Below are 15,579 nucleotides of genomic sequence, written 5' to 3'. Positions count from 1 at the left end.
TATATATAAGCTTTACTGGTTTTGCTTCTCTAGAGAACTCAGCCTAACACAGGAGGGAAAGCCAGGGACAACAAAGCAGCAGGATCCAGGGAAGGAGAGGTTCAAACAGCTAAGGGAGACAAACTTGTCTGTCAGTTTGTTGTATTGTGGTGGATTGCATGTTGCTGTGAGGCTGGAGGCTGTGCCACTGGTGTTTCAAACACCAGCAGGACTGCACATGGTGCACAGGTTTCAACACAGCTTACAGACTGAGACAGACTAGGAAGAAGGAAGAGGCCATGCACTGCTCAAAGAATTGGCCAAGGAAAACCTTATGAATAGCAGAGAAACACTGTCTGATACATTACTGGGCAATTTTATAAATAGCCTGGAAACATTGCCCAATACAGTGCAGGAAGATGAGCCACTTAGGTCAGAAGGCACTCAAAATAAGACTGGGAAAGACCTGCCTCATCAGAGTAGAATCAACCTTAATGATAATGGATAAAGTAAAGCTTTCAGGACCTCCAGTTGCTGATGTGGCACAACTCAAATTGAGAAACAGCTGCAAACATCCATAATTGAAACATGGAATGTATGAAATATGAATCTAGGGAAACTTGAAGTTGTAAAAAATGAAATGGAACACATAGAGATTGATATCCTAGGCATTAGTGAGCTGAAGTTGACTGGTTTTGGCCATTTGAAATTGGACGGCCATATGATCTACCATACTGGGAATGACAATTTGAAGAGGAATGGTGTGGCACTCATCATCACAAAAGATGTTTCAAGATCTGTGCTGAAGTACAATTCTGTCAGTGATAAGATAATATCCACATACCTACAAGGAAGACCAGTTAATACTACTATTATTCAAACTTATGCACCAACCACCAAAGCCAAAGTTGAGGAAAATGAAGATTTTTTTTATCAGCTTCTGCAGTCTGAAATTGACCAAAGGTGCCATCAATATGTGTTAATTATCACTGGTGACTGGAATGCAAAAGTTGGAAACAGAGAAAAATCACCAGTAGTTAGAAAATTTGACCTTGGTGACAGAAATAATGCTGGAGATCATATGATAGAATTTTGCAAGACCAACGACTATTCATCCCAAATACCCTTTTTCAACAACACAAACAGTGGCTATACATGTGGACTTCACCAGACAGAGTACACAGGAATCAAATTGACTATATCTGTGGCAAGAGGTGATGGAAAACCTCAATATCTTCAGCCAAAACAAGGCCAGGAGCTGATTGTGGAACATACCATCAGTTGCTCAAATGAAAGTTCAAGTTGAAGTTGAAGACAATTAAAAGAAGTCCACAAGAGCTAAATTATGACTTTGAATGTTGTTATTGTTGTTTGCCATCAAGTCGGACCTGACTCATAGCAACCACTCCTTGGGTTTCTGAGGCAGTATCACTATGGAAGTAGATTGCCCAATCTTCCTTCTGAGGAGTGGCTGGTGGGTTTGAACCACCAGCCTTCTGATTAGCAGTCAAGTGCCTTAGGCACTATGCTACCAGAGCTCATATGACTTTGAATATATCCCTCCTAAGTTTGAGACCATCTAACACATAGATGTGATACACTGAACACAAATGACCAAAAACCAGAAGAATTGTGGGATGACATCAAGAACATCATCCATGAAGAAAGCAAAAGGTCATGAAAAAGATGAGAAAGGAAGGAAAGACCAAAATGGATGTCAGAAGAAACTCTGAAACTAGCCCTTGAGTGGAGAATAGCTAAAGCAAATGGAAGAAATAAAAAGATAAAAGAGCTAAACAGAAGATTTCAAAAAGCAGCTCAAGCAGACAAAGACAATTACTATAATGAAATGTGCAAAGACCTGGAGTCTGAAAACCAAAAGGGAAGAACATGCTCAGCATTTCTCAAGCTGAAAGAACTGAGGAAAAAATTTAAACTTTAAGTTGCAATATTGAAAGATTCTATGGCCAAAATACTGAATGATGCAGGAAGCATCAAAAGAAGATGGAAGGAATACACAGAGTCAGTGTACCAAAAATAACTGGCCAATCTTCATCCATTTCATCAGGTGGATCAAGAACCAATGGTATTGAAGGAAGAAGTCAAAGCTGCACTGAAAGAATTAGCAAAGTACAACTGGAATTGATGGAATACCCATTGAGATGTTTCAATAAACAGATGCCCTGCTGGAGGCACTCACTCAGCTATGCCAAGAGATTTGGAAGACAGCTACCTGGCCAACTGACTGGAAGAGATCCATATTTGTACCCATTCCAAAGAAAGGTGATCCTGCAGAATGTGGAAATTATCAGACAGTATCACATGCAAATAAAATCTTACTGAAGATAATTCAAAAACGGTTGCAGCAGTGTATTGACAGAGAACTTCCAGAGGTGCAAGCTGGATTCAGAAGAGGACATGGAACGAGGGATATCATTGCTGATGTCAGATGGCTCTTGGCTCAAAGGAAAGAATACAAGAATGATGTTTACTTGTGCTTTATTGACTATGCAAAGCATTCGACTGTGTGGATCATAACAAATTGTGGATAACATTGAGAAGAATGGAAATTACAGAACAATTAATTGTACTCATGAGGAACTTGTACATAGACCAGGAGGCTGTCATTCAAACAGAATGAAGGGCCACTGCATGGTTTAAAATCAAGAAGGGAGTGTGTCAGGGTTGTGTCCTTCCACCATACTTATTCAATCCATAGGCTGAGCAAATAATCCGAGAAGCTGGACTATGTGAAAAAGAATGTAGCATCAGGATTGGAAGAAGAATCATTAACCACCTGCGATACGCTGACAACACAACTTTGCTTGCTGAAAGTGAGGATGACTTGAAGCACTTACTGATGAAGATTGAACAATACAGTCTGCACTATGGATACATCTCAATATAAAGAAAACAGAAATCCTCACAACTGGACCTATAAGCAGCATCATGATAAATGGAGAAAAGGCTGAAGTTGGCAAAGACTTCACATTGCTTGGTTCTACAATCGACATCAATGGAAGCAGCAGTCAAGACATCAGACAATGTATAGCACTGGGTAAGTCGGCTGCAAAGGACCTCTTTCAAGTGCTGAAGAGCAAAAAATGTCTCCTTGAGGTATGCTTGATGCAATCCATGGTATTTTCAATTGCCCCATATGCATGTGACAGCTGGATAATGAGTAAGGAAGACTGAAGAAGAGTTGATGTTTTTGAGTTGTGCTGGCAAAGTGTTCTGAGAATACCATGGACTGCTAAAAGAACTAACAAATCTGTCCTGCAGGAAGTGCAGCCAGAATGCTCCTTGGAAGCAAGAATGGCCAAACTTCGTCTCACCTGCTTTGATCATGTTGTCAGAAGGCACCATTCCCTAGAGAAGGATGTCATGCTTGGTAAGGTGGAGGGTCAAAGAAAGAAGGGAAAGCCCTCAATAAGATGGACTGACACAGTGGCTGTGGCAATGGGCTCAAGTATAGCAAGGACTGTGGCGCTGGCATAGGACTGGGCAGTGTTTCATTCTGCTGTGCATAGGGTCACTGAGTCGGAGACGACTCAACAGCACCTAACAACAACAACAACAACTCACAAGAAGGATGGACACAGTGGCTGCAACGATGGGCTCAAACATGGCATGATTGTGACATTTGCACAGGACTGGACAGGGTTTCATTCTGTAGTACATAGTGTTGCTGTGAGTGGGAACCGAAAAATGTCTTTCATGAAAAATATTCTTGGCTGAGGACATGGCTTCATTCCTCTTTAGTTGCTCTGCTAATCCTACAACACATCCAATTCACCGTGTGGCAGCATATGGATAAAAAATGAGGAGGTACATGACCCTGAACCCAGAAGAACTAGATGGTGCCCAGCTATCACTGTCAACCACTTGGAAAGGGATCAGTATAGGAGATCCTGGATAGAGTGGGAGAAAAATGTGGAACAAAACTCAAAATCATAAAAAAAAGGACTAGGCTTACTGGTCTGATAGAGCCTGGTGAAACTTGTGAGACTATGGCCCCTAGTCATCCTTCAGGCCTAGAATCGCACTCACTCCTGTGGCTTCCAGCCAAACAATAGACAGGTATAGAATGTGAACATTTACTACACCAGGTAGGTACACTCTCTAGAACAGTCAACCATGGGGGCTCAGCAGGGCAGAATTTGCACAGGGGGATATAGTTCAGAGGACAGGAATGCATAGGAAAGAGGGACATGGGGAAAAGGTAACCACAGGGAGGAAGTGGGAAGAGAGTTGTTACATGATGAGGATTGCAATCAATGTCATGAAACAAAATGTGTATGAACTGTCGTATGGAAAATGAATTTACTCTATAAACTTTCACCAAATCACACTAATAATAATAATAATAATAAAGTAGGAAGGAGACCTTCTCCAGTGGGTCAGTTATTAAATATGAGTAGAGGTAGGGGAGAAGAGGTCAAAGATGCACTTTCTCAATGGGGACTTAAAAACCTGTGGGACCTAAAATGCCTCTAACTACTCACTTCTCATTCTAGGCTATGCCCATGAACACTAAACCAAACCCACTGCCATCTAATCAATTCTGACTCATATTGACCCACACAGGGTTTCCAAGGCTGTAAATCTTTATGGAAACAGACTGCATCATCTTTCCTTTGCAGAGCAGCTGGTGGGAGGAACCAGTGACTTTTTGGTTAGCAGCCCACTGCCTTAATCACAGTGTGACCAGAGCTCCTGCCATGAAGACAGTCTCTCCTTTTCCTGGCTTCTGTTTATTTGTAATCATTTTAGAAAATGATGGATGAAAAGGGAGGTAAAATTTGGAGAGAAGTCTAAACACAAAGGACAAATTAGGAAAAAAAATATTTATAGCTCATAACACAAATATATAATTTCCCTAAATTTCAAAAAATGAAACAAACAAACCATCTCACTGCCACCATGTTGATTCTGACTCATAGGGATCCTACAGTACAGAGTAGAACTGCCCCATAGGGTTTCCAAGTCTGTAAATCTTTACAGGAGGAGACTGCCTCGCCTTTCTCCTGAAGCTCTCCTCAAGCTGCTGGGCTTAAACCACCAACCTTTTTTTTTTTTTTTTTGTCAGCCAAATGCCTTAAACACTGTACCACCACAGCTCCTTCTAATGTTTAAGAGCCCCTCCAAGTCAGTAAGAAAAGAAGAATGGAAAATGGGCAAAGAACAAAAATAAGGCAAGGCACAGGAAAGAAACTAGAAATAGTTCTTAAACATTTGATACAATGCTCCACCTCACTTACAATAAGAAAAATACAAATTAAAAAAGTAATTTTTTAACCCATCCATTTGGCAAAAATAAACTTTGACAACACACTTGGTGAGAGTATAAGGTAATAATGCACTCTGATACATTGTTGGTGTGCTGTGCTACTAACTGAATGGTTGGCACTAATGTACACTGAAGGCTCTTTAGTTTTTGATCTTCATCTGTAAGTGCTTCAAGTTTTTGCTTTCAGCAAGCATGGCTGTGTCATCTGCATATAGCAGGTTGTTAGTCAGTTTTCCTCCAATCCTGATGCTGCATTCTTCTTCATCTAGTTCAACTGCCTGTTAGTCTATGCTCAGATTCCTCATGAGCACAATCAACTGTTCTGGAATTCCCATTCTTTAAAATGTTACCTATAATTTGCTTGATCCATATGGTTGAATGCCTCTGCATATATTGCACACAAAAGCTGTACAATGAAAAAGGAACACTGAAGAAGAATTGATGCATTTGAATTATGATGTTGGCAAAGAATACTGATTATACTATTGACTACCAGAAGAACGAACCAATCTGTCTTAGAAGTACAAACAGAATGCTCCTTAGGAGTAAGGATGGAAAGACTTAGTTTCACTTACTTCAGACATGTTATCAGGAGGAACCAATCCCTGGAGGACATCATGCGCCCGGCAAACTGGAGGGTCATCAAAAAAGAGGAAGGCCCTTAACAAGATGAAATGACACAGTGGTTATAACAATTGGGGTCACACATACCTAGTATTGTGAAGATGGCACGGGACTGGGTGGTGTTTCGTTCTGTTGTACATAGGGTTACTAGGAGTTGGAATCAACTCAATGTCACCTAAGAACACCAACAACATAGATCTATATAATAGTACACAGTAACTGGTATATTAATTTACATAAATATTATATTGTTTATTATATACTAAATATAGTCCTAGTTTTATACACAATTGGCAGCATATTATATATATCAATGACATATATGTAAATGGATGTATTTGCTTGTATATTCTTGACAATTTCTGGGTGAATAATCAGGAAACTGGTTACACTGGTTATCTCTGGGCTTGGTTTGGTGTTTCTTCTTCTTTTTTTTTTTTTGCTTGGCAATTTTGCAGCTGTGGTGTGTCTTTGGAAGAAACAATTTTTTTCTGATGGCCTTGCTACTGGCGCTGTGACTATTAGGTACATCACAGGCTGATGATGAATAGCGCTCACTTTTGCTGCCACAGTCCTGCATTGATTTTTACCATCTTCTATCTGAATGAGTTACCTGTAAAAAATTAAACAGATTTTAAAGTAAATAAGATAAAAATAAACTTTCTAAAAAAAAAAAAAATTATGAAGGAAACCAACTGAACCTGGATCACTAGTTTTCTCAACAATTACAAGGTTTATTTGGCAAACAAGAAAAGTCTAATTTTGTTTTGTTTTTTTCTTTTGAGTAGACTTGTTTCCTTCAAAAATCAAATGTGAAGAAGCTACCGCATTCAGAATACAAAGGAAAAGTACCCCTAAGTGGCTGTTGAAGCATGGGGGAATCGTGTACGGAAGTGTCTTAGTCGCGTCCCCAGGAAGGGGTTTGGGGTACTTGGCTCTTGCATTTTTTCTTTCAATTTTGGTTACCCTTTCCTGGGAGGCTAATCCTAAGATTACACAGGGCAAAAACATATATTGCACTCAATAACCTTCAATAGCGGTTTGCGGTGGAGAGGACAATGTTTAAGGTTAACAGAAACCTTGGGCAAGTTACTCCCCATCTTTAACCGTAACAACATGAAAAGATTGCAGATTCTCTCTGAAACCTTGGCCCTAGTTCCCAAGATCAACCATGACAGCTCTCACCCTACTCCCTCATGTTGTTAAGACGCCGGTAAAGCATTCCAAACAGCACGAAAGGTGTGGGGTCGGATATTTAAATATTCCCGGTCTTCCTCAGGCAGCCTTTAGTTAGGGAGCTCTGGTGGCGCAGTGTCTAAGGCATTTGACTGCTATACAAAAAGCTTGGCGGTTCACACCCACCATCCACTCCTCGGAAAGTTGTTGTTGTTATGTGCTGTTGAGTTGGACCCGACTAATAGCGACCCCTCCTTGGGTTTTCGAGGCAGTATCACTACGGAAGTAGATTGCCCAACCTTCTTTCCAAGGAGTGGCTGGTGGGTTTGAACCGCCGGCCTTCTGGTTAGCAGTCAAATGCCTTAGGCACTACGCTACCAGAGCTCCTCGGAAAGAGGACTGGGCAATCTCCTTCCGTAAAAATATGGCCTTGCAAACCCAAGCAGGGATGACTGTGAGTCCCAGTCGACTGGACGGTAGTGAGAGTGAATGAGCCTTTAGTTAACAGTTGGTGTTTTTTCAGATATTTTCTAGGCAGAGACAATACCTCCTTTAAACATACACTGAAAAACCAGACACTCTGTATATTCTAATCTGTAACTTCAGCTAGTATGTCTGGGGAAAATTACAAGTTTTTACACGCTCTCTCTGGACCTATTTCTTCCAAAGCCGGAGTCTCACTTCCAGTCCTCACTATAAATCCTCATCCGACGTATTCTTAACCCCTGTGACGTCCTTGGTCTCTGTGGCTGCCAAAGAAACACATTTCACCACTTTCACTGTGCGAGTGCCTCCTTGCAGTAGCACTGCACAGTCTCCTCAGACCGCCTTCGACCGGGGACGGACGAGTGCGAGACAATACTTCCGCCTCGCAAACCGACTTCCCTTCAGCCTAGAATCTAGTTTGGACCAGAATTAGGCGCGCAGTGATGACGACATCAGGCTGGCGGCGGCTGGGCTGCTGCAGCGGTAGCGGCTCCGGCTCGGAAACAGGAAGGGCTTCCGGAGCTGCCGGCCTGACCGCTGAGAGCTGCTGTCATGGCGGCCGCTCTTTGGGGCTGGTTCTCCGTCCTTTTGCTACTGCTACTAGGGGATGTTCAGAGCTCGGAAGTGGCTGGAGCTGTTACCGAGGGATCAGGAGGAAGTGGGGTCGGCGTAGGAGATCGCTTCAAGATTGAGGGGCGTGCAGTTGTCCCAGGGGTGAAGCCTCAGGACTGGATCTCTGCGGCCCGAGTGCTCGTAGATGGAGAAGAGCACGTCGGCTTCCTTAAGTGAGCATCCTGAGGGCAGCGGGAAAGCGGTTACGATAGAGGCTGCAGGGCGATTCCGGTAGGAGAGCTAAGTGTCGGAACTCGCCGACGTCGCTGTCGGAGGGTGGAGTGGTTGCCGCTACCCATTTATGTCAAGAGACCTTGAGAGGCAGTGGGACGCCTTCCCCTCACGATCTAAGCAATGAGAATGGCAGGTACTCACCCAGAGCTACAGCAGTGGGGTTATTTACAATCCCATTTAGGCCTTTTATGGGAATAACAGTTCCTGAGCCTGGGGACAGATGGAGTTATTTGCCTCTTGGTTTTACATTTCATTTGTTTTTCCAGTAACCTGGCTTTTTTTTTTTTTTCACTCCGAAAAACGTAGTCCTTCGGTAGCTTGATGTTGTGCAGAGAGATGCTGAACAAGTGGGAATTAGCAAAGCCCAAAGGGATTCTTGTGATGACATAGACTGGGAAGCTAATATCGCAGCTTCTAAAATTAATGGGCCCTAAAGTCCCTAATCAAAGCACCTTTTTTAGCTTCAGGTGGGATTGTTCTTTTTTTTTAATACCTGAATTAATTGAGGGATTTACCACATCACACTTGGCATTTGTGTGAGACTGGAGTTTTTCTGCATTGCTTCTACACACTATCCTTTTTAGTTGTTAGTAGAAATAAGGTTTCAGCCTACATACATAAAAAGATATGTTGAATTTGTAAGCACTCAGGTTTTGCAGCAGCGCGCTTCTCGCATAAGTATAGTACTATAAATCTTTCCATTGTTGCTTGAGAAGTGAAACTACAAGCTGAAAGAACATTTAGGAAAAGAAGTATTTCTTTTATGGGCTTTCTGCCATCAAGGAGTATCTGAAAACTTTGGGGATGTAATCCTGAATCTGATTTGCAAATTTGTTGAGGCCATCCAGGTGCTCTTGAATGAAAGTTTCAGCTATGATATATAAAAAAATGATAAGAAATTTGCAACCATTATTTTAATGGTTCCTGTCGTTAATGGTCTGGCTTTAGGGCTTTCTTAAGGTTTCACCCTAATTAATCATCCTTTGTAATAAAGCTTTCATGATGCTTTTGAAAATTAGTCTTAATTGACAGTTTGACCTCTCTTTTCTTTTCTGCAAAATACAATTCATTTTTTTAAAATTATTTTTTTTATCTTAAAAATAATATGTAAGTAATTTGTTTATTTAGTGTCCTTGGGAAGTGCAAATGGTTAATGCATTAGACTGCTAATGGAAAGGTTGGAGGTTCTGGTCAACCCAGAGGTGCCTTGGAAGAAAGTCATAGTGATATGCTTCTAAAAAATCAGCCCTTGAAAACTACAAGAAGTACAGTTCTACTCTGATGGTTTTCCTGAGTGGGAATCAGCTGATGGAAACTGGGAGTGGTGGTGGAATGTGTTTATTGAAGAAAATGTAAAGAAAGTGGAAATAACAATCCTTAACATTTTATTCTACCTTGTTTTAATTGTTGTTGTTGTTATGTGTCATCAAGTTGGCCCCAACTCATAGCAACCCCTCCTTGGGTTTCCGAGCTCTGGTAGCATAGTGGCTAAGACACTTGCCTGCTAACCAGACGGCTGGCGGTTCAAACCCACCAGCCACTCCTCGGAAGGAAGGTTGGGCAATCCTACTTCCGTAGTTGATACTGCCTCGGAAACCCAAGGAGGGGTCGCTATGAGTCGGGGCCGACTCGACGGCACATAACAACAACAACAACAACATCACTAAGGAAGTAGATTGCCCAACCTTCCTAAGGAGGAGCAGCTGGTGGGTTTGAACCACCAGCCTTCTGGTTAGCGGTCAAGTGCCTTAGGCACTATGCTACCAGAGCTCGTAATAATTCCTTAGTATCATCTAGTAGTCTATTTCTGTATTTCCCCAGTTGTCTCAAAAATGCTTTTATATGATTGTTCTTTCAAGTGAAGATCTAACAAGATCTACACATTGTAGAATACTTTTTTAAAGCCAAGTTTTTATATTTTCATTATGAGACTTATGTTACCTTTCTATAGTAAAATATTGACCTTAGAATGAAAACTATATTTGCTTTTTCTTAAGGCAGTTAGTTCTGATGTTATTTATGTTGTATAGTCATCAGTTTAATGATATTCTTTTCTGGACCTGGAAAAAGATTTTGAATTGCTTCAGTCAGAATTCCAGCAGAAAGCATATGGCACCCTTGAATTAGAATAAATTCAGAAGAGTTTAATAAAAGGATTAAACAGCATAGTCAGTACCCTGGAGTTTACAATCTCAAGGCTGTTATCATCTCTAAGCCTGAATAAATCCAGGAATAAGTGCATTTGATGTTTACATTTCAATTCTGTTTTAGTTTAGTGTATGCTTGGAAGTAGTATGGAATGCTACTTGGATGTGGTCAGTATCAATTATACCTTTAACTGTAAAAGAGTCTAATGACTTAAGAAGCATTATTTTTAACATATTATTATGATGCTGTGAATTCTCTGATAAAATAGTCTTTTAAATCAGAAAATTCTTTATTTCCTTAGAGTAGCAATTTCTTGTTTTCAAAACAAATTAATTGTGTTCTGTGACTTTTTTAAATGAATGGAAAAATTAAAAACCTAGAAGAAAATGAAATTACTAGCTCTTGATGGGTAATTTTCTAAGTCTAAAAGGTTTAGAACAAATCAGAAAGGAAAAAATGGATTGTTTTCACTACATAAACATTTTAAACTTCTACATATACAAAAAGAAGTAACCAAAGTTGGGAACTAGTTGTAACAAGTAGAATTAAGAGGAAAACAACAAAATGCCATTTTTAATAGTAAATTGTTGGGGGGATGGGTAACTTGGAACCCTAACCATGAGTAGGAATTGACTTGTTGGTAACTGATCTTTTTTTTTTTTTTTTTTAATTTGATAATAATAATACCTATTGATAGTTCCCCTTCATAGGGAATGAGGACATGGCTTTAGGATAGGAACTGTGCTCCTGTTGCCTGTCATCTGTATCCCACAGGAAGATTAGAAATACTTTCTGTGTCAGTGTTCTCTGCTACTCTGGAGTGGAGGTATTTTCAGAACCTACTCACTGTTATTACTTCAGTGGTATAATGGATAAGGCGTTTGGCTGCTAACCTAAAGGTCGGCGGCTTAGGTTCACCAATTGCTCCATGGGAGGAAGATGAGGCAATCTATTTCTGTAAAGCTTTACAGCCTTGGGAACCCGATGGGAGTTGCTATGAGTTGGAATCCACTCAATGACAGTGGGATATTCACTGTAATTATCGAATATAAAGTGGGACAATTATTGCCAGTTTTTTTTAATATCATTGTTAATGGAGTTAATGAGGAATTAACATACATGTGATTTAAAACATAAGTTTATGATTTCAAACATAAACCAAAGAATAAACTGTTGGTTAGAAGTATCTAAATATGGTTTTCCTTTTTCCAGGACAGATGGGAGTTTTGTGGTTCATGATATACCTTCTGGATCTTACGTAGTGGAAGTTATATCTCCAGCTTACAGGTTTGATCCTGTCCGAGTGGATATCACTTCAAAAGGAAAAATGAGGTGAGGGAGCTTGATCTAATTTTCAGCAAAGGCTAAACTCATGAACACTTCATTATATGTTCCTTTTAGAATTTATAATTCAGATAGAAAAGGTTCTTATTTAAACTACCAATATTCCTTAAAATGTATAAAATATTCTTGTATTATTTTATGCTGAACATTGATAAATTTGAGCATCCTCCTGTTCTGGCTTAAATTTTATTTTAAAACTTTTAATATTATATAAAGAAAAGTTACGTTTACTGTTATAGGAGCAAATACACAGAGCTCTGGTAGCATAGTGGCTAAGACACTTGCCTGCTAACCAGACGGCTGGCGGTTCAAACCCACCAGCCACTCCTCGGAAGGAAGGTTGGGCAATCCTACTTCCGTAGTGATACTGCCTCGGAAACCCAAGGAGGGGTCGCTATGAGTCGGGGCCGACTCGACGGCACTTAACAACAACAACAACAACACTATAAAAGGTATAGTTGAAATGTTATTAAATGCTTTATCAATAACATCATCTCTTCCCCCCATGTCCCACTGTACTAATTAGTTTCTTTTATCCAATAAATGTTGATTGAGCAACTATTATGGCCAAGAGCTGGGTTAAAACCTGAGGACATAAAAGCAGGCTGGACTTAAATGGTTCTTTCCTCAGGGATGCTTAATGTAAAGCAGTTGCAGTAGCATGTAGAGTGCTCTAAGAGACAAAGTATGTTCATAGCCCTTTTTATTAAAGCTAGAAACAAGTTAACTTTTCTAAACTGGAAACACTGTACATCACCTGTTTTTCATTGGTATGTTTTGATAATACCTTTTAGTACCTATTTGATACTACACGATCTAGACATTTCTATAGTTCCTCCTCTTTGTAATGTTTTTTTACTGTGGAAATTTAGGATTTCTGGGGAAAATAGTAGATTCCATATCTCAAAGTTAAAAACACTCACTGCCACCAAGTTGGATCGACTCATAGCGACCCCTCCCTGGGTTTCCAAGGCAGTGTCACTACGGAAGTAGATTGCCCAATCTTCCTTCCGATCTCAAAGTTGGGATCCTGATAATAAGAAGAAAAGCATAGTATTGGAGGCTAGCAGAGTAGGAAAAAGCTCAGAATTGCTAAGTAGATAAAACATGTGGTTTGCAGTTGACGTGAAAAGAACTTTGGACTCTTCAGATTGTGAATATGGAATAGCATAAATCCATCTTAAGGAGAAATTAGTTGAAATGAATTTTCAGGTTCAGCCTTCAATTATAACCCCCAATTTATTTATTTATTTATTTTTTAATTGTCTTTTTTTTTATTATTGTGATTTGGGTGAAAATTTATAGAGCAAATTCACTTTCCATACAGGAGTTCAAATACACTTTGTCTCATGACATTGACTACAATTTACCCCGATGCAACAGCTCCCCTCCCACTTCCTCCCAACAGTCACCGCCTCCCTGTGTCCATCCCTCTATGCATCCCTGCTCCCTAGCTGTCTCCCTGTGCATAAACAGCCCATCTTTCTCCCATGATGGTTCTCTCTAAGGAGTGTATCTACCTCAGGTAAATGTTCAGCTCTTATGCCTGTCTTTTGTTTGGTTTTCTTCATTCTTCTTTGCTCTGGATGAGGAGAGACCCATTGTTGCATCTAGATGGCTGCTTGCAAGCTTTTAAGATCCCAGTGGCTACTCGCCACAGTAGGAAGTGGAATAGTGTTTTGTGTGTAGTATGTTATGCCAATTGAGCTTGACATCCCCTGTGGCTCAATTCCAGACAGGGCAGCTAGGGGCCATAGTCTCAGTGGTTCCACCAGGCTCTATCAAACCAGCAAACCTGGTCCCCCTTTTTTTTTGCCCCCCCTCAGATGATTTTGAGTTCTACATTGTTCTCCTTTCTATCCAGTATCTCCTACATAGATCCCCTTCTGAGTGGTTGACAGTGGTAGCTGGGCACAATCTAGTTCCTTGGGTCTTATAGTCATATAGGCTGCAGATTGCATGGTGTACCAGTTGCTAGGACTAATTCTTTCCATGAATCTTTGGTTTTCTTCATTCTTCTTTGTTCTGGATGAGGAGAGACCCATCATTGCATCTAGATGGGTGCTTGCAAGCTTTTAAGATCCCAGTGGCTACTTGCCAAAGTAGGAGGTAGAGCAATGTTTTGTGTAGTATGTTGTGCCAATTGAGCTTGACGTCCCCTGTGGCTATGGTCCTGAGCTCACAGGTTCAACTATTTGGTCCCTCTGGGTAGCTGGTTGTGACCAAGAAGTGACTACAACCTTGTCCCTTGTCAGCTCTACAAGTCCCAGTCTTGTCTCTGTATGGGACTCTCATACACTGCTGGTGGGGAGATTGAGACTCCCATACACTGCTGGTGGGACTGTAAAATGGTACAACCACTGTAGAAAGCAGTATGGTGATGCCTTAAAAAGTTGGAATTAGAAATACCATTTGACCCAGCCATTACATTACTAGGTATATATCCTAAAGTGAGAGCCATGACAAGAACAGACATATACACACCCACGTTCATCACAGCATTATTTACAATAGCCAAAAGACGAAAACAACCTAGATGTCCATCAACTGAGAAATAGATAACCAAACTCTGGTACATACACACAATGGAATACTATGCAACCCTAAGAATAACCTAGAATCTGCAAAACACCACATAATGTGGATGAATTTGGAGCACATTATGCTGAGTGAAATAAGTCAATCACAGAAGGGCAAATATTATATTAGTTCATTATTGCAAAAGTCAAGGACAGGTTTATCTATGGAAAGAAATCTTTGTTGGTTACAAGGCGGGGAGGGAAGGGAAGGGAACACTGTTAGATAGGTAAAGATAAGTATTGATTAGGGTGAAGAGAAGGGCAATGTACCAAATGCAGGTAATCAACATGGTGGCATTGAGGAAGAGAAAGACGTAGAGAGGTACATGGCAGATGCAGATAACAAAGATGAACCCTTTTGCACATACAGTACTATGTTGTCAGTGAAGGCAAACATGGGTATAGGGGTGGATAGATGGGTGGACAGACAGGTATGTCTATGAAGTGGGGAGTGTACCCAAGACCATGTACAGGGTTGGCAGATAGTGGTCCAATAAGTGTATTTGTATGATCTGAATTCCCAGTCTCTCCACATCCAGTGTTTGTTATTTTGTGTCTTGTTGAACTTTGCTGTTAGTGCTGGGGCAAGATGGTATCTCATTGTTGCTTTGATTTATATCTCTAATTGCTAATGATTGTAAGCGTTTCTTCATGTGTTCATTGGCCATCTGAATATCCTCCTTGGTGAAGTGTCTGTTCATATCTGCTGCCCATTTTTTAATTGGATTATTTATCTTTTTGTTATTGGGGTTTTGGAATTTTCTATAAATTCTAGAGATAAGTCCTTTGTCAGATATGTCATTATCAAATATTTTTTCCCAATCTGTAGATTCTCTTTTGACTCTTGGAGAAGTCTTTGGAAGCATATAAACATTTAATTTTTAGAAGGTCCCATTCATCTAGTTTCGTTTCTGCTGTTTGTGCATTTTGGGTTGGGTTATGCTTGATAGTCTATTTATGCCATATATTAGGGCCCCTAAATCAGCCCTTAGTTTTTCTTGAGGAACTCTATAGTTTTAGGTTTTACATTTAAGTCTTTGATCCATCTGGAGTTAGTTTTTGTGTATGCTGTGAGGTACAGATCTTGTTTCATTTTTCTGCAAATGG

The 15,579-nt window shown here is 40.4% G+C and overlaps 2 protein-coding genes across 2 annotated transcripts in view; both read left to right on the top strand.

Annotated features, from left to right (window-relative positions):
* Positions 1–7,988, top strand: part of KATNBL1 (katanin regulatory subunit B1 like 1) — an 82,169-nt gene extending 74,181 nt beyond the window's left edge. The window contains exon 12 of the mRNA XM_042780897.1: positions 7,739–7,988. Within this exon, the coding sequence (XP_042636831.1) occupies positions 7,739–7,988 (250 nt within the window). The remainder of the gene's footprint in view (positions 1–7,738) is intronic.
* Positions 7,989–8,107: 119 nt separating this feature from the next.
* EMC7 (ER membrane protein complex subunit 7) overlaps positions 8,108–15,579 on the top strand; it is a 20,196-nt gene continuing 12,724 nt past the window's right edge. The window contains exons 1-2 of the mRNA XM_007940490.2: positions 8,108–8,340; positions 11,762–11,881. Coding sequence (XP_007938681.1) covers positions 8,108–8,340; positions 11,762–11,881 — 353 coding nt within the window. The remainder of the gene's footprint in view (positions 8,341–11,761; positions 11,882–15,579) is intronic.

This window comes from Orycteropus afer, unplaced genomic scaffold (genome assembly GCF_000298275.1).
Source record: "Orycteropus afer afer isolate SDZICR_OR568_19922 unplaced genomic scaffold, OryAfe1.0 scaffold00068, whole genome shotgun sequence".
Classification (NCBI taxonomy): domain Eukaryota; kingdom Metazoa; phylum Chordata; class Mammalia; order Tubulidentata; family Orycteropodidae; genus Orycteropus; species Orycteropus afer.
The sequence above is the reverse complement of the archived record's forward strand: the minus strand, read 5'-3'. Positions and strand labels throughout refer to the sequence as shown.